The 24473-nt window shown below is 36.3% G+C and overlaps 1 protein-coding gene across 12 annotated transcripts in view; it reads left to right on the forward strand.

The window, feature by feature from the left end:
• Positions 1 to 24473, forward strand: part of SNX7 (sorting nexin 7) — a 239168-nt gene that overhangs the window by 105882 nt on the left and 108813 nt on the right. For 9 of the 12 annotated variants that reach the window (XR_008295069.1, XR_008295073.1, XR_008295070.1 and 6 more), the window contains exon 9: positions 18893 to 18967. Coding sequence is in view for 4 of the 12 variants with exons in the window: in XM_053214504.1 (XP_053070479.1) it covers positions 18893 to 18943 (51 nt within the window). In the remaining 8 variants the exon portion in view is untranslated. The other 3 variants (XM_027058519.2, XM_053214505.1, XM_027058520.2) reach the window with 2 other exon arrangements.

Below are 24473 nucleotides of genomic sequence, written 5' to 3' on the forward strand. Positions count from 1 at the left end.
CTTATCATACTATCTTGGCCAGCAGCAGAAGTTCTGAGCCCAAGTTCTTAACCACTTTATTATTAACCACCACACATTATTCCTCACATTGCCCTTCCACAGACATGCACAGAAATTTATAGGCTCACTCCTACTAGGAAACATTAGTTAACTCATCCTAGTCTGATCTAGATCCCACTACTATTTATTTTCATCATATGCTGTAACTTCATAGACCCTGTAGTTGATTATATTTGCTGACTTGTGTTTTTTTACTAAATCATAAGTTCCATGAGGTCCAGGATTATGCCCCAGAACCTTCACAGTGCCTGACATAGTAAGAACTCAAAAATACTTGTTGAGTGAATGGATATTTTATGTCAATCCCCCAATTATAAAGGCCTTAAAGTCTAAAAGTTGAAACATGTATCAAATGTGAGATATTTATCTTTAATGCCCTTTCATGAGGATAAACATTTAGATATAAAGACATCTGGCTTCTTTTCCTGTACCATGTTAGAGGAGGCCACTCTTGGTGGTCCCTGTCCTAACCTGGACTTCTGTTTTTTCCCTGTCTTCTCCTTCCTTATCCCTCATTCTGTTATTTTTCATCCCTATGAGACAGGTATCATAATTTTACATCTAAGGAAGTAGAAAATCAGAAAGTTAGTAACTTACTGAAGAATAAAGGCAGATTCCAGAACTGATTCATCACAGGGATTAAAATTATGCTTCTTGGCTTATACTTGGAAATTTATACTTGGTTTATACTTGGCTTATACTGGAACTTGGCTTCCAGTGCTCTCTAAAGTTTTTAAATCAAAAATGGCCCTTAAAATCCTGATGGACTTGATTATTCTTATGAGATTTGTATTATTCCAAGCCCAACTTTCAAAATAAGTATATCACAAAATACTGAGTATATTACCCAGTAATTTACTCAGTAGTTTTTTTTTTTCATTTGACAATTAAGTCTTCAACAGTATCTCCTATTGTTCTCATGCAAATACCCAATTTTCTAGCCATAGTATTCATTTCCTAGGCTCTCGAGACTGCCTCAGAATCAAATCACTGCATATAACCTTTATAAAAACCTAACTTGGCAAAATGCTTCCCACTTTCTAAATCTTCAGTTTGAAAAAATATTATATGCACACACATATATGTATATACATACATAAATCCATACATACAGGCTTTTTGGAATGCAGCACGTTTATAGTTTGGAAGCTTTAAAATTTTGAGTTTGTATGGTGTTTGGGAAACCACTGGTCTGTCATTTAGTACTTGTTGTCAAAAGTGCACACAGTAAAGCTGCAAAGGGATTAGAGGATAAAGAAGTGATGTGAAAGTAGTTTAGGCAAGTAAATCAGTGTTAATCAGTCCAACTTTGGAGCGTATTGTATCAAAAGTGCATACATATGTATTTGTAAATAGCAGTGTATCCTATATAGATTTGGAAAAAAAAAACATGATTTCTTTCCTAATTAATTTCATCTCAGGCTGAATATATGTTAAAGTAAGTTTGCTTTAGAAGAATCCTAAATATGTGCAAACTATTAACATTATGTGTAGATAAACATCATGCAGATAACTGAGACAAGGCTAGTAGGCAGGTCAGTCCTAGACAACATCACAAAGGTGGCCACATTCCTGTTTGTGTGTCCCCACCACCTTTCGTCACTTCTAATCCTTTTTCATTTCCTGTGGTACATTAGTGAGCAAGCTTCACCACCTAGTCCCAACAGACCATCATAATATAATAATTGCTCATTTTTTTTGAGCACTTACTTTGGGCTGGGAATTCTGTACAGAGATTTATACAGATTATGGAAATTTAATTTTCACTGTTGCCCTAGGGGTAAGTACTATTATTAACCTAATTTATGGCTAGAGAAGCCATAGTAAAGATTCATCAACTTGCCCAAACTCACATTTGCTGTAGTGGGATTGAAATCTAATGGAGGCACGTTTGCATCCCACTGCTCTGTCTAGATGCTTAATGCCTACCTCCTCAGATCCAAATATCCATCTTTTCCTCCATAATTTAGAGCAGTTTTCTTTCCTGACAGTGGGGTAATACTGGATTATTTCAGCAAACTAATCCATGCTCATCTTTAAACCTTTTATGTTTTCCTTTTATTTAACAATAGTTTCCCACATTAGGAATTAACGTATGTAGAAAACGACAAGGATTCTGGCATGCTGGTGGGAGAAAGGAGCAGGGCAAATTGCTCTAGGAACAGATACAGAAGGATTTATTAATCCATTCACCGCTGAAAGTTAACAACTGCTGATTTCCTCGTGGTGTATTTCCATTATTCAGTGCCTTGCTACATGGGAATCCTTCCTTGCATCACAGACTGACCTCCACTTGGAAGAAACCTCTGAAGATAAACCTGAATCCCACTGAGGACTTCTGTGCTATCTTTGGGAGACAGCATCTATTAACCAAAGTTACTCTTTCTGGATGGACTGTGTCCTTTATAAAGTGGATGAAAAACATTTAGCACTATCTGGAAAACCAACAGCTTGAAACTCAGGTATTCCAGATCATTGACATGAATTGGATATACTCGTGTGTGTGTGTGTGTGTGTGTGTGTGTGTGTATATGTATATATATACATACATATATATACATATATATGTATATATATACACACATATGTATATATATATGTACATATATACATATATATACACATATATATATACATATATATACACACACACACAAATACATATACATGAATATATATATATAAATATTTAGCTTAGTTTTTATTTTAAATTTATGTGCCAATAATTACATATAGAAAATTTTTTGTCCAAATATTTGTTTGTGGAACATGTCCTTTTAAATATATCATGAAGACTCAGTTTTAATAAAAAGTTTAATATAAAATGACTGGCTATGGTGTGTTCTTTTTGTACTAGTCACTCAAGCCTCTGAAGCAGATTCTGACAAGAATTCAATGTATGTGGGGCGCCTGGCTGGCTCAGTTGGTGTTTGACTCTTGTTTTCTGCTCAGGTCATGAACTCAAAGTTCCAGAGTTTGAGCCCCACACTGGGCTCCTTGCTGGCAGTGTAGAACCTGATGGAATTCTCTCTCTCTCTCCCTCTCTCTGCCCTTCTTCTGCTCATGCATTTTCTCTCTCTGTCACTCTCTCTTTTTCTCTCTCAAATAAATAAATTTAAAAAAAAAAAAGAATTAAGCCTGTGTTACCAAGCTTACTATGCATTCATCATGATTTTCTCTAAAATCCTATTCTCTCTGACATTAGAAACTCGAAGTAAATATACAAAAATTATTGTTATAAAACTTTAATGATAATTGTTCACATTTTGGTTTGGTTAAGAGTAAAGTAATTGTTTTCCACAATTAAAAAAAGTTACCAAGTTATGCTAACTAACTTGGATGTAAATTAAAAAAAAAAAATAAAACACAAGCACCTCCAAAAAAAAAAAAAGTTACCAAGGTAGATTGAAATTACTATTTGAGTTATTAGTTAGTAATCCTATACAATCTAGTAATCTAGTAAGATTGACCATACAAAGTGATTTTGTATTTACTTTGTGGATATATTTAGAAACTGAACATGTTATTTAATATTTGCTAATTTTTTGAAATAGATATTTTTCAAGACCGAACCTTGAGGAATTAGTATCATTTGGATATTAGCACTTAAATCTGTGTCACAAAAAGAACCTAGACATTTAAATTATTTTAATCAAAACAAGAGATACACAAATGCAGATATAAAGCTAAACGTTTTTTGTAAATACTGGCATGCATAATTATTAAACCATTTGTAATAAAGAATCTGGCTCCCATTTTTTTGACGTTTGAACACTGGTAGCTTTTAAGCAAACTTTCCCTTTTCCCTGTCTTCCCACATCTGGGCAGCCTGCTAAGAAAGCACCAGTGTTTCCCTGCTTTGGCACTGCCATATACCTCCTCCCTGCAAGAACCCACACCCTCAGCCACCCCAAGAACCCCAAGCCATTCTCCTTCCCTAGCTGTCTCAAACCATTTTCAGAGCCGCCCGAGAGGCCTGCCCTGCTCTCCCCAGAAAGCCTCATTCTGTAAGTAGTGAACCTTTTCATACCATCTTAGTGTGTTTGTGGCATTACTAGCCTTGAGGTCTGACTTCGGGTGAGAACCCTTCCTGTTTATCAGCATGGCCCCAACCATATTGTTTTGCAAGCTATTTTACTACTCCAAACCGGGTTTTCGCCATCTAGAGATAATGGAAATAATAATCTGTAACTCACAGGTTGTTAAAATGATACAGTAAGCTTAGAACACCTACCAGAGGTAAGTAGGGTGGGGGAATTAGGTGGAGGTGGCTGAAAGGTACAAACTTCTAGTTATAAAATAAGTCCTGGGGATACAATGTACAACATGATAACTATATGTTAACAATACTGTATTGTGTTTTGGTAAATTACTAAGAGAATAGATCTTGAAAGTTCTCATCACAAAGGAAAAAAAGTTGTAATTGTGTTTGTGTGATAGATGTTAACTAATCTTATTGTGGTAATCACTTTGCAGTAAATACATATAACAAATCATTATGTTATACACCTTAAACTCATAAATATTAGATGTCAATTGTATCTCAGTAAAACTGGGGAGAGAAAGAACACCTGCCAGAGAATTGGTAGCCAATAAGGTCATTAATTATTTAAGTGAGAATCACATTAAAAATGCTTTATTTTTAGTGCCTTTCTTTTTCCTCTTTAGTTTTGCATGTCTTTCCTCCCTCTTTTCTTTTCTATCCACGCAATGGCCGTCCCCCAGACACACCATGCATAACCACAGGTAAGTCCTGTTAACTAGTATATATCCTTCCTTCCATTTTTCTATGCTCATAGTATTCGGTAAAGACTTACACACACAAACACTCCCACACATAGTTTTAAAATTTGTTTTTATAAAAATGAGGTCCTATTATACATGCTACTTTGCGTCTCATTTGGTCATTCTACAGTATCTTATGGAAATGTTGAAAGTCAAGAATAACTCTAAAACGTTGCACAAATGGCCCTACAACATATCATGTTATGAATATGTAGTAATTTATGCAGACATTTTCTTGTTTACAGTTATTTAAACTGTATTACCGTTATATTGCTTCTAGTTTTTCATCACCTCAAAAAGAAACCCCATACCTTTTGGCTATCATCACTTTATAACCTTCACCACCTCCCATATCCCCAGGCCTCAGGAACCACTAGTATGCCTGTTCCCATTATGAATCAATGGAATCCTATAATATGTGATCTTTTTTGACTGGCTTCTTTCATTTAACATGTGTTCTACAAGTATTGTAGCATTTCTCAGTACTTTATTCTTTTTTAAAAAGCGGCAAGAAATATTCCATTTTATGGATATACCATGCATTTTGCTTATCCATTACATTTGTTTATTCTTTCGTTGAAAGACATTTAGGTTATTTTCAATTTTGTCTATTATGAATTGTGATGCTATAAAAATGGTTTATTCATTTTGTGAGAACATATATTTTCATTTCTCTTGGGCCTATACATAGTAGTGGAATTGCTAGGTCGTATCACAGCTATATTTAACCATATCAGGAGTTACCAGATTGTTTTCCAAAGTGGCTACACTGTTTTACATTTCAACCAGCAGTGTATGAGGATTCTGATTTCTGCACATCCTCATGAATGTTTGTTATTTTCTGTTTTTGTTTGTTTGTTTTTGTTGTATTATACCCACCCTACTGGGTGAAGTGGTATCTCATACTTTTGATTTTTTCCTGTTGCATCTTTTCATGTGCTTCTTGGCCATTTGTATATATTCTTTGGACAAATGTCTTTTCAGATCTGTTGCCAATTTTTAAAGTGAGGTTGTCTTTTTATGGTTGAGTTGTAGGAATTATTTATATATTCTAGATAAAAATTCCTTCTGAAAAAAAAAAAAAGGTTAGAGAGGGAGGGAGCCAAAACATAAGAGACTCTTAAAAACTGAAAACAAACTGAGGGTTGATGGGGGGTGGGAGGCAGGGGAGGGGGGAAGTGATGGGTATTGAGGAGGGCATCTGTTGGGATGAGCACTGGCTGTTGTATGGAAACCAATTTGACAATAAATTTCATATTTAAAAAAATTCCTTCTCAGATTATGATTTGCAAATACTTCTTTTCACTTCTTGATAATGCACTTTGATGCATAGAAGTTTTTAATTTTGATGAAGTTCATTGTTTATGTTTTTTTTTCCTTTGTTGCTTATGCTTTTGATGTCATTTTTAGCAATCCATTCTCAAATCTGAGGTTATTTAGATTCACCCCTGTGTTTTCTTCTAAGAGTTTTAACTTTTAGATTTAGGTCTTTGATCCATGTTGAGTTAATTTTTGCATATGATGTGATGGAAAGACCCAGTTTCATTCTTTTACATGAGGCTCTCCAGTTGTCCAACACTATTTGCTGAAGGGACCATCATAATTTTCACCACTGGGGAATGAGTCCCTGGAACTCCTTATGTTGTTGTCCTAGAAGTGGATCTCCTGGTGCAGCTTTTGAACTGATTGTTGTGATGTGTGCTATGGTGGTGGTTGTTATTAATATGGAAGTCTGACTCCTGCATACCTCATCATAAAAAAACTCCTTAACAACAACAAAATGACTCATTTGATTCTTACTTGGAAGAAAGATCTACCCTGAAGTTTACATGTACGTTTCATTCAACACATGCCTTCTTTCAATAACTGCTTCCCAAAACAGATTCCCTGTTTTCAGTTAATTTTCTCTGAGCCATATAGCCTTTCAAAAAAGACAAAGAAGGATTTTAAGTCGATGTGCCAGTAGCTGTTATATAGACCTGGTAATAGACTTAGTATGTTTTGAAAATAGTTTAAGTCCATCTTGTAATATTGCTTGTAGCCAGGTATTACTACTTTTTATTCTGAGGATTCCACCCCTCCCCCCTTGCATTCCAGTTTCCTAGAGGGAAATTAAAAGTCTTTCTTACCTGAACTGGCTATTCAAAGCAGAAGCATCAATGCTGAATTTCTCTGTAGTTTTGACTTGAAATCCTAGGGAGAAAGAAACTTATTTCCTGTGTTCATGAGAAATGAGGCTGTACTTGGATGAAATTCATCATCATGGAGGATGACTCATGTGAGCTTTGGAGTCAGTGGGCACAGGTATAAGATCCGATTTGGGGATATTACTTGTGTGGTCCAGTGTGTGCTTTTGTTGTTGTATTACCAGCAGTTGATTGACTAGGAAACATATATGCTCCATTTTTAGAGAACTACAAACACACACACGGACACACTTTAAATTGGAAATCATCACTGGACATGTTTATAGTCCCTAGAAGATACAAATACAAGTCTGAGCTTGTTTTCTTTTTTTTTTCTTTTTTTTTTTTTTTTTGAAGACTACCTTGAAGATAAGAGGCTCTTAAACAAAGATAAGTCCATGTATGCTGTTGTTGACCATCTATTTCATAGTCAATTTCTTTATCTCGTCTTTGCTTTAAATAGGTTTGTAAGTTATTGTACTTTTTTCAAAACTCAACAGTTGAATCTATGCCTTGATTAAGCCCTATTATGGATTGATTTTTTTATTGTGCTTTAGCTCTGTTCCTCCACTTGTCTTTTCCTGTTACTGTTTCAGGATTTTTATCATCTCAGTTGAGAAATCAAACTACTTTAGATCACAAGGAATTGATGCACTAATATAACCAAAAAGGAAAAGGGTATATTTGGGTATAATTGGTTCTGAACAGGTTTATTTCTCTTTCTGTCTGTATTTCCTATTTCTCTTGAAAGTGTTGACCTCTTTTTTCTCCTGTTGCTACCTTTATAGGAGGTTCATTCTGTGGTTCTCAACTGGGAGATATTTAGCAGAGTCTAATAACACAGTATGGTATAATATATAATATAATATAATATAATATAATATAATATAATATAATATAATATAATATAATATATAATAAATAATATAATATCTGAAGGTATTTTTTCATACCACACTATGGGAAGAGGGTCCTACTGGCATCTAGTTGGTAAAAGTCAGGGATCCTGCCAAACATCCTAGGACAGCCTCTACAACAAGAAGTTATCTGACCCCCAATGTCAAGACTGCTGAGGAGAAATCCTGGGCTGGATTAATGTCTACTAGTAGCTCCTGGATCACAAGTTCCCAACTATGTACTAGGAAAGAAAGAGCTCTTCCCTTCCAGTTTTAATTTAGGTGAAAGTCCCTAGGGAAGGCTTGGTTTGGGTTACAGCCAATGCCTCCCTATCCCACCTCAGCCCTGCCCCAGGCCAGTCTGTGGTTAGGAGCCGAAATACTATTACCAACACAGCCTCAGTCAGGTTCTCACTGTTAGACAAATCATAGCAGGCGGGGGTTAAGACCAAAGGAAGATGGCAACTTTCACTCAGACCACATGTTAGATGTTCACATGCCAAAAGAAAAGGGCTACTTTATGCAGAAGAAAGAAGAATATGGGGAAGATAAAACATTTTGTCCACACTCTCATTTTAAAATGGAGATACAATTTTATTCACTTGAAATTGTTCAAGTTCTATACATTTATATAATTAACAATATTCTGTTCTTATGCCTAAATTTTTTCAACGAGAAAGGACTGAAGTAAAAATAGCTCTTCAAAGAACATGAATTAGAGATTACAAGTGTAAATAAACCATTAGTCCAGGACATATAATTACATAGGAGGTTAATCATAATTTTATTGGCTAAGAAATAGCACAAGATTGTGAAATTGAGTCATTAGTGCACTCATCTGTATTGAAATTACAACCTTTAGATTAGGTTTGATTGAGCCCAGTGTATAAAGTATATTCATATGTTGAAATAAAGCATTGAGACTCCATCAAAGTACACTGATGTGAAGAATATATTGAGTAACAAAGCTATGATGCTTTCTTTTACAAATATGTTCAAATACATGATCATCTTACATGAATGGAGTATGGAGGGACTGTTACTAAAGATCAATTCAGTATTCTTACTGTTTCATATAGATTTGAAATTTAAGAATAACGAAATGAATCTGTTGTATGGAGATAACCAGATCTTTTAAACCAGGTTAGCACCTAAGAAAAATGGCAGTTAAGCACCTTTAATTTAAATGTAAGTGACTACGTTTATAATTGATCTTGTAATGAATCAATCTGTTCGTGGACTCCTCTACCATGTTATATTCCCCTCTCCCCCTTCCCCTCCCCCTTTAGCAGTTTACCACTTTATTCTGGCAACCTGTGACAGATAATGGATGATTGTCCATTTGAAAAGCAACTGATGTTTTCGTTATATCTCAAATGAAACTTGCACAAACATACAAGACCTAAAAAGCACTTTCACAGCTAAAGCAGTGGTATCATGCCCATATATTTCATTCTCTACAGATACTTTGCAAAGGACATAATTTGCTGTTTTATTTTATTTTGCTTTTTTTAACATTTAAAAAAATTTTTTTCATTTATTTTTGAGAGAGAGGGAGACAAGGCACGAGTGGTGGAGGGACAGAGAGAGAAGGAGACACAGAATCTGAAGCAGGCTCCAGGCTCCAAGCTGTCAGCACAGATCCCGCCTCAGGGCTTGAAATCACAAACCACAAGATCATAACCTGAGCTGAAGTCAGATGCTTAACCAACTGAGCCACCCAGGCACCCCTATTTTGTTTTGCTTTTTAAAAATAAGATTAAGCCCTATTTTCTTTCTTTTCTGAATAAAAGGAACAAATTATGGATTTCTTACTACTGCATAATAACTAGAGCCACCTGGTAGGTATAGTATGACTTCAAAATTTCTTGTCCATAGCACCATCATTCATTAGGTCCCTAAGCATAAGTTTTTGACAAGTTGTTTCATTTTTGTCATCTCACAGATGTACTTAGTTTCTTCATCTAGAATCATGACATTTGATGAGATCTTAATAATATCTCAGTCAACCTTTCTCATATGAGAAAAGCAAAGTTCAGAGGAGCATAGGGACTCTCAGTTGGTTGTCCTCTGAATTTTATAAAAATTAATAAAAGGAAACCTCATTTAAGATGAAATCTGGAGGCCAGAAGGGGTAGCTTTCATGTCCTACAACCTGTCATCAATTGCAGACCCAACAAGAAGTGACTTACCTTGCAAATACACTGTGCTTTAGCTACTACTGTACTGTTCCAGCCAGAGGAAGAGAGGTTTTTCTTCTCCACCTGGCAACAGCCCAGCCAATGAGAGATTGTTACAACTCAGCCAATGAAAAGCCACTATCCTTTCAATTCCCAGTTTACTTCAGTGCCCCCCCCTTTTTTTTATAACAGCCTTTCCAACTTCTCCCTTTTCCTCTATAAAATAGTATTCCTCTCCTTTATTCTCCAGACTTTCCTATGGTTTTGCTATAGCTTCCTTGTCCTAGATTGTAATTCTCTGCTATTCCTGAATAAATCCTTTTTTGTTTGTCTGTTTTTTGCTGGTAAAATACTGGCATTTTTATTTTTAGGGTAACAATTTCACCACTCCTTCCATACTCTCACTAACAGAAAATCAGATCTTTGTCACATCATGCCTGGAAGATTCCCCTTTTACTCCCTTGCAGGTTCTCTCTCAGAAGTCTCCAGGCCACAATTTTCTGACTCATTTCATTCTGGCAGAGTTTTCTTTGGTTCATATTAAAATCAGAAAATTAAGAACAATGTACTATAGTTTTCACATAGCCAAACTTAATTCAATTTATGAGTTGTTTAGAAATTGGGTCTTTGTTAAAGTCATAAATTTGCCTCTTCTTTTATGAGGTATTGATAATTTTAATGTCCTTCATTTTATAAAATAAAAATTTAACTCTCTGTAATCATTTATTTGTCAACTGGACTGACCATAGGGTGTCCAGGTAGTTGGTCAAACATTATTTTAGGTGCTTCCATGAAAGTGTTTTTGATGAGATTAACATGTAAATCCATGGGCTGAGTTAAGCAGATGGCCCTCCTTAAAGTAAGTTGGGCCTCATCCAATCAGTTGACGGCCTAGATGGAACAACAAATCTAAGAGAAGAACTCCCGCTGCCTGACTGCCTTCAGACTGGGATATTGGCTTTTTCTCATGCCTTTCTACTAAACTGAAACATTGGGTCTTCCTGGGTCTCCAGCTTGCCAACTGCAGATCTTGGGACTTGTCAGCTTCCATAATGTATGAGCCAGTTCCTTATAATAACTCTCTCTCTTTTCTCTCTCAATACACATACACACACACACACACACACACACACACACACACACACCATATTGGTTCCGATTCTCTGGAGAACACCATTATTTTTTCTTCACTTATTTTGTAAAAAATTGCACTAGTTGGGGAAATCCAAAAGCCTAGAATTTTGCTCTACTCCACCCTGCTTGATCAATCTGATTCTATTCCTGTAAGTCTGTTGTTTCTGCCTTAAGCCCATCAGGCCCTAAACTTGTGCGCTCAGTTTTCTCTGCTAACCAACCATATGATCTCATTCTTGTGGCCATTGGTGCCTAAGTCTAAATGGTGCTGAGAAAAGGCTAAATACTGTAAGATGGAAGGAGATATTTTAATAGGTATTCCAATATACTGCCCCACTATATGATTAATTACTTTAAAAGAAGAGATGTAATCTTTTCAGGTATTCTAAGTCTATCAGAAGCATAAATTAAGTGCACTTTTAAGAGATAGTTAATAATATATATCAGTTATTAAGTCCCTTATATGTGTCAGCCAAGCTTGGTTATCATTTCTTTCATTTTCTCATTTAAACTTTTTACCATTTCAAATTCAGAAGTACTATGATCTCCATTGTTTAAGAGCAGACTGGATCTTAGAAAAATTAATTTATCCATTACGACCAAGTTGGGAAATAATGAAGCAAGGATAACCCAGGTCTCCTCTCAATGTCCTTGTGTCCTATACCACTGCTTCTCAAACTTTAGTGTGCATTAGAATCACCTGGGGATCTTGTTAACACGCAGATTCTGATTCAGTGGGTCTGAATGGGGTCTGGGGTTCTGCATTTCTAATAAGCTCCCAGGGGATGTTAATGCTTCCAGTCCAAAGACTGCATTGTGAATTCTCAAGGTTATATCATTATTGGGAAGGTGCACACTGTGAGAATATCTTACATGATGTATATAAAATCCTCTGTTTACTTGAACCTTATAGTCACTCTTTGGTCTGGCTCTATCACTTGTAGTTGTGTGACCTTAGGAAAATTACTTAATTTCCTTTACCTGTTCTATAGAAAGACTAATAATAATAATGCCTAATTAATATGATGCTGCATAAAATTTTGTATGCAAAGAAAGGTCTGTATATATTCAGGCCGCAGGTTAAGCAAAAAAAAATAAAAGGGTCTTAGGATCGATCTTACAGCACAGGCTTCTTCCTAAATAAGAAAATCAATTTGACTGCTACATAATCTAAAATAGAAACGTGCAACTATTAGGCACTGACAAACCCACAAGTATTATACTAATCAAGAAAACGTTCCTAATTTCTAGCTTTTTGTTTTTTAACCAGACATATGTAGGGTTATAGCAATGTGATCCATGAGCAACCTAAATTCAGAGAGAAATAAAAGTTACCTGGAAACACATTCTTTCTGGCAACCCAATTCTGACATCTAGCTTACAAATGTAGAAATAATGTTCTTCTGTGTTTAATAATGGCTTTAGATAAACTCTCAGATTGTTAGAGGTAGAATTAAATTCTGAGCATACTGTAAAAAAGAAAAAAAAGGCATTTTAGCATTTAAAATTCTGAGCTTGTTAGTTAAGTATTCTAGGCCCCAATTTCCCATCTGTGGGAAGGGGAAATTAATCTGCCAAGATCTACATTGCTGGGAAGTACAAGAATAAATTATACACAGCTGACTTTGACTACTTTCTTTTAAAAAAAAAGTATTAAATTTTACATCAGCTTCCTCTTGTTACCCCCAAATACCTGAAACTTACAGCCCATCCATGAGTTTGGGATATCCTGAGATAAGGCAAACTAATGCCTTAGTGACTAAGGTATATTACAGTAGGAAAGATTCAGAACATGATGCATATGTATGAATATAAATAGATATAGATACATATTTAAGTTCATATTAATGTACGTGTGTGTGTGTGTGTGTATGCTCATGTGGTGTGAGAACATGTATAGTAAATTAGTGGAAATACATATGAATTTAAAATCATTGGAGCAGGAAGCCAACTGCATGCGTGTTACTGCATATCTTCCTCCCTTTTTTCATGTATTACAATTCTCCCAGATTTGAAAATATGTTTATGTTCATAAGGTTATTGAGCAATGAGATCCTTTAAAATGGGACAGCTATTTGTGGGTCTTGCCACCACTTTAGCATGCGTAATTTTTTCTTTTTTCTTTCTACTTTTTTTTTTTGATGTTTTATTTATTTTTGAGCTGGGGAGGAGCAGAGAGAGAGGGGGACAGAGGATCCAAAGCAGGCTCTGGGCTGACAGCAGTGAGCTGGATTCGGGGCTTGAACTCACAAACCATGAGACCATGACCTGAGTTGAAGCCCACTGCTCAAATGACTGAGCCACCCAAGCACCCCAGCATGTGTAGTTCTTTAAGGCTGTAACTGCATATGTTCAAGAGGAAAAAAATGGAACTTCCACAGTTCCTATTTATATTTCTCTTAATGTAAGTCGTGAAGATTGAAGAGATTGTTTGTATTTCTTTCTAAAACATGACAGTTAAGGTAATCTTTTGGTAATATTAGAAGAACAATGCTTTCTCATTTTAAGAGAAATCACCCCAGAACATGCAATTTAAATAGCTGATCAGAGCTGGTTAAATGAGGCATTTGATAATTATGCATAAAAGATTTTCTCTTCCTACTTGAAGTATTATGATTACTGATGTTAAAATTAAATTATTATTGCTTTAAGTGGTTTATTTGAACAACCTGAGGTTCTAAAATCTTTTGAAATATTGCACTCAGATATCATCATCTATGCATCCATTTATTCAGTAATTCACTAAATCCATAAATATTCCACCACTAATAGGTGCCAGACACCCTCATCTGTGCTGTTGTAAGCAATAACGGTCAATAAAATAAACATAACCTGCCCTCAGTGAGGTAAAAGTCTAACGAAGAGACAGGTGCCATATGTAAGTAATGAGTAAATCTCAAATAATGTGTACATCAGTGTCAGCATTGGCAGATGGGGATTATAGAGGCTGGAGACAGAGATGTAGCTGGGGAGGTGAACTCTGTAGCAGAAAATCCAGCAATCACCATGTTGATCTTGATTCAGGCTGATACCCACATCAAAATTAGTCCCATTCCACAGAGGAAGTATGAGAAGCTGGAGGCTTCCTGCAGAGGAAAAACTGCATGCCAATTCCAGGAGAGCTGCCAAGGTGTGAAGGAGTGGATGCACTCCATGCAGGAGAGAACTGGCCCAAGTTGGATGCAGGACAGGTTCTGACACACGGAGAGGAATGGAAAGCTAACATGGACAAAGACGTAGGATCCATTTGGCTGTAATAAGTAGGAAACCGACTCTACTGGGTTTAAATGAGGAGGAGATGTATCCTCACTTAACTAGGAAGTCCAGAAGGAGAGGGTGCTTTAGGACCAGCTTAATCAGGTCTCCCCACCTTTGCCTCTCTGCAGACCCTCGCTCCTGAGCACTTGGCTTGTTGGCCTGTCCTCTGCCTGCTTATCTCACAGAATGAAAATGATGACTTTGGTTCATATTCACATACACAATATCCAGACGAAACTAGAAACTGTCTTCCCATGGATACCTGTTTTTAAGAATAGGAAAAGTCTTTTTCCAGAATAACCAGTAAACTTCCTTGTGTCTCATTTCTCCAAATTGGAATGTATGGGCACCTGGAACCAATCCCTGTGAGAATTTTGTTATACAACAATTTGCCTGAGTTTCTGGACCATTTGATTAGATCCTTCTCAATTTTTCGAAAGCAAAAAACCAGATAGGATTTCATACCCTAATATTAGTATCAGATAAGGAGGCACACTCCAAGGCAAAATTAGAAACATCTAAGATTCAGGTGGGATGTACCTATAAGAGAGGGGAGAGGAGCAGAGAAAGGAAGGACTTCAGCCTGCAATGCGGATCTGAACCTGAGAAAGGGGAGGTGAAAGGAAAGGAAAGGAAACTGGTCTAGGTTGGAAGGGCCTCGGGATGTAGCATGGCCATGAGAAAGTCCCAGGCCAGGAGCGAGCCCCAGAGAAAAGATGACTATTAAGAGTCTTGCATTAGCAGAAATGGCCTGGCTCTATTCCCTCTGCCAGGCTCAGCCATTGGCTGTGAGCAGCCTGGGGAAAGCATGATGTCCTTGTGGACATCACACTGGCTCCCATTACATGACATCTGGAGGCTGCCTGCTGACTATGCTTATCACAGAAGGTTTTCTCTTCTAGGTGACATACTTAGCCACTGTCTATGTTGTTTTCATACAGTCTTTCTTCGCTTTTCGGCTTCTGGGACATGTAGACAGATTTTACCTAAACTTATTCAGTGACAGTTACTACTTTTACTCTTTCACGTAGAGGCACCTTGTTCTACAGAAGGGTTTGGGAAATTTTTAATATTGCTAATTTTAGTTAACCTTTACCATTAAAATGGTTTTGATAAAGTGCTTAATCCTAGATATTTTAAATACATTTTTTGTCAGGGTGCCTGGGTGGCTCAGTCAGTTGAGCGCCCAACTCTTGATTTCAGTTCATGTCATGATCTCATGGTGAGATTGAGTCCCACAACAGGCTCTGTGCTGACACAGACTGACCTTCATATTACCCAATCTTTGATTAATGTATTATCTCTGAGTCATTCTTCTTTCCATCCTCCATGGCAGTTTATAGCTAGGTTTAATTTAAAAATATTCATTGAGGTATGGTTGACAAAATTGTAAGATATTTGAAGTGCACAGCGTGATGGCTTGATGTATGTATACATTGTGGAAGTTCCTTCTTTGAGCTAACTAACCCATCCATCACCTCACATAGTTACTCCTATTTCTTTTGGTGAGGAAGTGTAAGTTCTCTCTTAGTAAATTTCAAGTATACAATACAATGTTATCAACTAGCTACCACTTATACGTTATATTCTCAGACCTTATCCATCTTAGAACTGAAGGTTTGTACTCTTTTACCGTCCGCTCCCTATGTCCCCCATGTCCCCTGGCAAACACTTTTCTCCTATTTCTGTAAGTTTTGCTTTTTTTTTAGATTCCACATATAAGTGATCCCATGTAGTATTTGTCTTTCTATGCCAGGTTCATTCATATTGTCATAAATGGCAGGATTTCCTTCCTTTGTAAGGTTGGAATCATCTATCTATCTATATATCTATCTATCCTCATTTTTTACATTGTTGTCTGTCAGGGAAACTTAGTCTCAGCACATGGGCAGCTTGGGCTACTAAGTCACAGGAAATGTTCAAAACTTTCCTTATTAAAAAAAAAAATTCTCAAGAATGTTCTCCATACTAACATCACTTAAGAAATAAATGCCCATACTCTTTTTTTTTCTCTTTGAACTTACAGCAATATTTTCCCTCTACAGCCTGTTACAACTAGATATTAATTTCCTTGATAATCCTAAAGAGATTGATCAACAAATTTATCACCAATTATTAAGTATTGATCACCTAGTGGCCTGAATACAATCAAAGCCTCAGGAGTCCTTACCATCTAGTTATGCAGATAAAAGAACCAAATGCTCTGTTTTAATGGTTAAGAGTGAGGACTCTGAGGTTAAGACATGGATTTGAATCAATCATTTATTAATTGATTTAGACATATCTATTAACTTTTCTGAGTGTCAGCGTTTTGTGTTTGTTTTTGTCTGTAAGAATAGTGTATTCGTTTGCTAGGGCTACAATAACAAAATACCAAAGACTGGGTAGTGTACTAAACAATAGAATTTGGGGCGCCTGGGTGGCTCAGTCAGTTGAGTGTCCAACTTCGGCTCAGGGCATGATCTCACAGTTTGTGAGTTCGAGCCCTGCATCGGGCTCTGTGCGGACAGCTCAGAGCCTGGAGCCTGCTTCAGATTCTGTGTCTCCCTCTCTCTCTGCTCCTCCCCTGCTCACACGCTGTCTCTCTCTCTCTCAAAAATAACTAAAGATTAAAAAAATTAAAAAAAAAACAATAGAATTTTATCTTCTCACAATTCTGGAAGTGAGAAGCCTGAAATCAAGATTCTTACCCTCACAATCATCATGAAAGCACATGTCATGTGTTTATGACTTTGCAAAGATAAAAAGTACATAAAGCAGCCTGGAACATCAAGATGACTCCAAACATTGTAGCTACTATTTTATTTAAAATATACATTAATATCTATGTTCCACAGTTTCTGATTTATGTACTGTTTCATTTAGAGATAAACAAGTGTCTTTTGAATATCTATTTGTGATGTTAATGGCAAAAAAGAGAAACATCATCTCTGCTCACAAGCAGTCACCAGACTACACATCTCTACAATGTATGAACACAGGAATGTTAACACTAAACTACCACGTGGAGGAAAATTTAGGTAAAAGATCATTAAATCTGACAGGTGTAAATAACAGTGTTATATTTGATTTTGCATTCTTGATTTGTGTTTACATGACATTAGGAAAGATTCACTCTAATACCTATTTAACAGTTTGCTGTTAGATACTATTATAATATTTAGTCTATAACAAATATGGCTACATAGCTCCCCAAATAAAATGTATGGCATGTAACTTTCAGGGTCCTCCTTTTAGGATTATGTAAGTATCTTACCCTGGATGGGGATTAACTATACAGTCATGGAAATACTAGTAACAGTAAGAGAAAGAAACTTTATCGCAGATTTGGCAAAGTTAATTTATTCTACTTTTAGCTTTCAGAAATCTTTCATAAAATTAGATAACGAAGAATCTAATGTATAATCTTGTTGTGAGTGGGTGGTTATACATTGAGATATCTGACACCCAGTTGTTAGAAGATAAGAAAAATGCAAAGCCCAACTGAAAGGCTCATTGTGTCTTGTGTCACATGTGGCACAGCAGTAAAAGAGAGGCACACTGTGTGGGAAGAGCACTCTCTCTGAAGGCTGAGAGCCATTCACTTTGCAGCATGTCCAAACAAAACTTACAGAGAAGAATAGATTGTTCCCCTTTCCTTACCTTCATTCATTAGCTTAATAATTCATTCATCAAAAGATCTTTTAAAACAAACAAGAGGGAAATGATTTATTTATATACTATTTCAACATACATTTCTCTGGTTCTAGTACAAGGAGCAAAGAGAGACTCGACATTGAATTGATTCAGGGATTCTCAAACTTTCCTCTTCACTACTTCATTCCCCTTGATGTAACAGTTACATCGAACTTTCAAGAGCTGTTATCAGCTGGACACATGGATCCCAGTCCTTTGAATTCAGCTTGCCTGAAAGGAATAAAAGAGTGTAAGGGGTGGGGGTGGGGGTTGAAGAGGTGGAAAAAGCTATCTCACCAATTCCAAATACTTTTGAGTGAGTGCCCTCCCCAGCACACTGGCTTTGAAGCTCCGTTGTTGCTTTATTTCCAAGACCATGGTCCTTTGAGACACCTGTGGCCCCAGATGAATCTGAAGGAGAACTTGGGTAACAGTTTGGTATTGATTCTGAGGTGAGGTGTTTATAATACTTCATATATGATACATGAAAGCATGGGTTGCCTCAATAAAGGTGTAAGCTATAAAAGTATCATTTTTCCCCATTATGAATATTGAGATTACAGTGCTCTTCCAGGAAAAGAAACATAGGGATGGACAATCCTGTTTGATTATATAGTAACAATGAATATTTTTTGATAGATACTACGTCAAACACTTTACATGTGATTAGTCTTTACTTGATATTATGAGACCAAAACAATTATTACGTTTTTTTCAGATAAGAAACCGAGGCCTGGAGAAATCAAACAGCTTATATGATCTCACGTGACCATCAGTGTGATTCACATCAAAGGTCTGTGCTCTTAACCACTACCCTAAACTGTCTTCCCTATTTAAGAACTCCAGGCTTTTGCTTATTTTTAATAAGCAGAAACCACTTTACATTTCCCTGAAGCATTAGTTCTGTGGTGCTGGGAACAGTGGAGTTCTCCCAGCAAAGTCCCTTGGAAAAGTGAGAGGGTATCAACCCCACCACATAGAGGGAGGAAGAGCCACGACTGTGGCCACAGCAAGTGTCTCTCACCTTTAGAAACTCTGCTGAGTGGCAGAGAGGAGGAAATACCCCTGTCAACAATTGTGGTGATTACCAGGTAAGATGTTGAGAACTAACCAAAAATAGACCTGCTTGGATGGGCCTTTATCCTGTCTCTATGTGAAGTCACTTCATTTCCTAGACTGTCTGCAAAATGAAGGAATGTATTAGCTGACTAAAAGTATCTTCTACCTCTAAAATGATGAGGGTCTATGAGACATTGCATTCAGATCATAGATTTCCTTACCTTGACTCCAATTTCCATCTTACACCATGTTACTTCCTTTCTAAATTCAGTTCAGCCTGCATTGGTTCTTTCTTAATGAAAACATACTGACTCAAGAGGGAACTAGAATAGCGGATATGCTACTGTCAAAGCCACTTTGAAATACAAGATTTCAAAGAAACTGTGCTGTTCTTCCATGTTAATCTTTGCCGAAGATTCTTAATCCACAAAATAACATTCTAAGCAGAAACCCCAAAAACCTTACTATTAGGAAGAAGTTTTAAGCAAGGGCTATTGTTCCCATAATGCTTACTGACATTTAATGGCAAGAAGTGCCATGATATTCTCTGTAAATCCAGCATAAATGTACTAATCTATTTCTTGAATGCCTTTGAGGTTTCTATGTCAGCTTTACCAGGGGTCATTGGGTAAATATTAGGCCAGTTTCTTAGTAGTGTATATTTAACTTAGTTAATATGCGTGTTCTATGATACAAACGGGGTTATTCTAAGTTCTATTTATTATTTCCTCACATTGTTCTATGGTGCAAACAATGCATGCTATAAACTATTCGTAATCACTACTATTTTTTCCTCAACAAAGACATCTTATATCTAAGAGCTTTAATATTGTTTTAACTTCAGAGCCATTTGATAAAAATATTGCCAGAAAAGAAGTAATTCAAATATGTTTTCTTGGTGCTGTCCAGAACCCATACATAGCATCCAATGTAAGACTGCTATTCCCAGATTGTCTTATGTCTCCATATACAACCAGTTCAACCATTTTTGATTGATGTGGTGAGTCAGTTCAGGGAAACAACCTGTCAGTTTCATCTTATATAACAGTCCAACCAATTTAACTGAATTGCCAAGGAGTTTGAAACAACCAAGCAATCAACTCAAACAAAGCAATTAAAGTGATTTTACCTGTAGGTACAGCCTAAGTGATTGATACGAAGTTCCATATTTGGATATTTTATCCACACAAAAATTATGTTTTCCTTATTGTAAAATATTCCTATTGTTTTATTATGTTATTATATTCTTCTAAAATTAAATTTACTTGGAAATATCCTGAATTTCTAGAACTGCAAAATGAATAATTTCTAGATTTATCTCTATAATCTGAGAAAAGCTTTAAGATGGCAGTGAAAAATAAAATTGACACACGCACTTTAACAACTGTAGCTAGTTAAGAATAATATGAGAGGCCCCTGGATGGCTCAGTCAGTTAAGCCTCTGACTTGGGCTCAGGTCATGATCTTGTGGTTCACAAGTCCGAGCCCCATGTTGGGCTCTGGGCTGACAGCTCAGAGCCTGGAGCCTGCTTCAGATTCTGTGTCTCCCCCTCTCTCTGCCCCTCCCCTACTCATGCTCGCATGCTCGCTCTCTCTCTCTCTCTCAAAAATAAATGAACATAAAAAACTTTTTTTTAAATAATATGAATAATGTTAGTTTTAAAAAGCAATTAAAAATTTGTTTTAAAATATTTAGTTACTTGTGAGAGAGAGAGGCAGAGCGCAAGCAGGGGAAGAGCAGAGAGAGAAAGAGAGAGAGAGAGAGTGAATCCGAAGCAGGCTCTAGTCTCTGAGCTGTCAGCACAGAGCCTGGTGTAGGGCTTGAACTCATGGGCATGACCTCAGCCAAAGTTGGAAGCTCAACTGACTGAGCCACCTAGGCACCCCTTAAAACGCAACTTTTAAGAAGATAGAGTACAAAATATTTACTGAAAGCAATGTCTATTCAATGACATCAACAATTTTGATCAAGCCATCTTTTTTTTCTTTTTGTATGAATTATTTCACAGAGGAATATTTGAGTTTCCATGATTGTATAGACATTTTAGTTGCTTATTCCACTAGTCAGAATGCTGAGCTTTGCAGTTTAGATTGGAATAAATATACTTAGGTATATTCACCTCCAACTGTGGTGGAGTAACTGAGAATAGACTCTCCACTAAAGCTGAAAAAATAAACAAATGGACAAAGTAGGTGAGGGAAGAGTTATCAAGACACTAGCCTCAGGTGACATAAGACAGTGATTCCTGAAAGGTGGGGGGAAATAATGTGCACCGTATGACTTCCCTAGCTTACTGTCTTGAGTGAGAGAGTTTTCATGTCATAAAATATGGAGGCAGAACCCAGTCAGAGTCTGACCAACTCTCTGAGTTGAAGAGACAGAGCTGAGAGTTTGAGGACAAAAAGACTCTAGGATTTGCCTCTGCAAGGTACTGGAGAAGAGAGAGCTGCACAGAACGGGAACTCCAGAGATCTGAGCAGGATGCTTCATGTCTTTAGCATCTTGCAGATGAGTGTGTGGTGTGAGGAAACTCCAAGGCCAGGGAAAGAACCACCTGAATGGAGTAAAGGTGACAGTGCTTGCCAGTGACACAGAGCTGAAAATAGCCCCTTTCCCCATGATTCACAGGGCATCAGGTGGAGCTCACTGAAGTGTCTTTATCAAGAATAGGAAATAATTAGTTTTAAACACTTCTCTAGTCTTGCTTAACGAATCTTAAAAGCAAGTTCAAACAGTATCCAAGTAAACTAGCTGCGGCTCAGAACAAAGCTCAAAAATATATAGGACAATACAAAAATGTCAGCATTTAACAAAGTAAATTCATAATGCCTGGTATGCAATAAAAAAATCATCAACTAGGCAAAATAATAGAAAAATATAACTCATGATGAAGGGGAAAAGATCAATCAATTGAGAACCAGAGCTGAAAGAGATGTTAGAATTAGCAAATAAAAAAATATTAAAATAGTTATCATAGCTCTATTTTATATGTTTAAATGTTAAGTACAGACATGGAAGATATAAAACAGACAAAAATTGCATTTCTGTAAATGCAAACTAAAATGTTCAAAATGAATAATACACTGGTTGGGATTAATGACAAATGCAACATTGAAGATATAAAATTAGTAAGCATGAAGATTTCGGGATAGAAACTATGAAAATGAAACACACAGATGAAGGATAATTTTTTTTCAAAAATGAACAGAAAATCCATGAGCTATGAAACAACAAAATCTGAGACTTGAAAAGTGGCTAGCTAATATACTGGTAGTCAAAGTGGCCAAAGAAAGGGGACAAGGACAGAAAAAAAAATTGATGAAATAAAGTCTAACAGATTTTCAAATTCGATGACATCTATGAACCCACAGATCCAAGAGTCTCAATAAATCTCAAGCCCAAGAAATAAAGAAATCAACTGTAAGTCACATCATGACCCAGTGGTTAAGAACTAGTAATGAAGAGAAAATTCTTAAAATCATGGATAGGAAAACTTGTATCCAGAATATGCAAAAACCTCCTAAAACTCAATAAACACAACTCATTTTTTAATTTATTTTTATTTTTATTTTTTAATGTTTATTTTTTGAGAGAGAGAGAGAGAGAGGGAGGAAGGGCCAGAGAGCGAGGGAGACACAGAATCCAAATCAAGCTCCAGGCTCCGAGCTGTCAGCACAGAGCCCGACATGGGGCTCGAACTCACAGACTGCGAGATCATCACCTGAGCCGCAGTTGGACGCTTAACCGACTGAGCCACCCAGGCGCCCCAACTCATTTTTTTTTAATGAGCAAAAATTTGAATAGACAAAAAAAGATATACTACTGTGGCTAATATGCAAATGAAACAATACACCACGCCATCTATCATTAAAGAAATGCAAATTAAAACAGCAATGAGATACCACCACACAACTAGGAGAATGGCTAAAATTGAAAGGACTGAGCATCCTATGAGACAGGTGTCTCTCATTGACTGCTGATGATAATTTAAAAAAAAAGAATATAAAAGCATTTAATGCAGCCACTTTGGAAAAGAGTTCAGCAGTTTCTTAAAAAGTCGCACATAACCCTATGACCTAGCCACTCCATGACTAGATATTTACTCAAGAGAACTAAAAGTCCATGTCCATAAAAATACTTGTCCAGGGCTGTTCAGAGAAGCTTTCTGGTTAATTGTCAAAATCTCTGAAGAAATCAAATACCCAAAAACAGATGAATGGATAAGCAAACGGTTAGATTTTACACATGTAGGCAATGTTATTATTCTATGCAAAAGTTATATAAGGGAATACTGTTCACCAATAAAAATGAATGAACTAGTGATATTCTACAGTATGAGTTAATCTTCTAATAGTTTTGCTGAATGAGTGAAGCAAGTAAAAATAGAGTATGTACTCAATATGATTCTATTTCTGTCAAATTCTAGGATATACAAACCAATCCCTAGTGACAGATTAATCTGTATTTTGTAGTGACAGACTAATCCAGGTAGAGAGTGTGTGGGCAGAATCAGGAGAGGCCAGAGACAGGATTTTTAAAAGGTACAAGGAAACCTGTGTGGGTGATGGAAATGTTCATTACCCTGATTGTATTAATATTTGTATGGGTGTGTACATATGTCAAAACTCATCAAATTATGCATGTTAAACATGCAGTGTTTGTTGTGTGTTAATTTTACATCAATAAAGATGTTTAAAAAAATGAATACACTTAGGAATGCATACCTTTCTCTCTCTCGCCACCCTTGTTAACACTCTAGCTTGGAGTGTGCTGCCTTAAAAGATGAAGGACAGTTTCACAGTGGCAAAATTAAAATATATATATATACATATATATATATACATATATATATTAAATTAAAATATATATATACAAATATATATATGTATTTTTCATTGACATTACTATTATTTTATTCCATGATACAAATTGTTGACTAAATATCTCTACATATAAATATTTTAATCGCTTTGGAAACCTCTTTAATGGAATGTTTCTTATGGGACTGCTGTTTTGCCAATAACTAGATATGTTGTTCCTCCTCATCTCAGCCCTGGAAACCAATAGAAGAAAAACTTTCTCTGTGATGACTCACCTACTGACATATCATTGTGCAACTAACTCTTCAGCGTAGAAATCATTCAATCCATGCTCTTACCAAAGAAATTATTCTTCAATTTGGGAAGTTTAAAACTTTTCATGGAAAAAATATTTTTCTCATGAAAAAAGCAATCCATAT

This window comes from Acinonyx jubatus, chromosome C1 (assembly GCF_027475565.1).
Source record: "Acinonyx jubatus isolate Ajub_Pintada_27869175 chromosome C1, VMU_Ajub_asm_v1.0, whole genome shotgun sequence".
NCBI classification, from domain to species: domain Eukaryota; kingdom Metazoa; phylum Chordata; class Mammalia; order Carnivora; family Felidae; genus Acinonyx; species Acinonyx jubatus.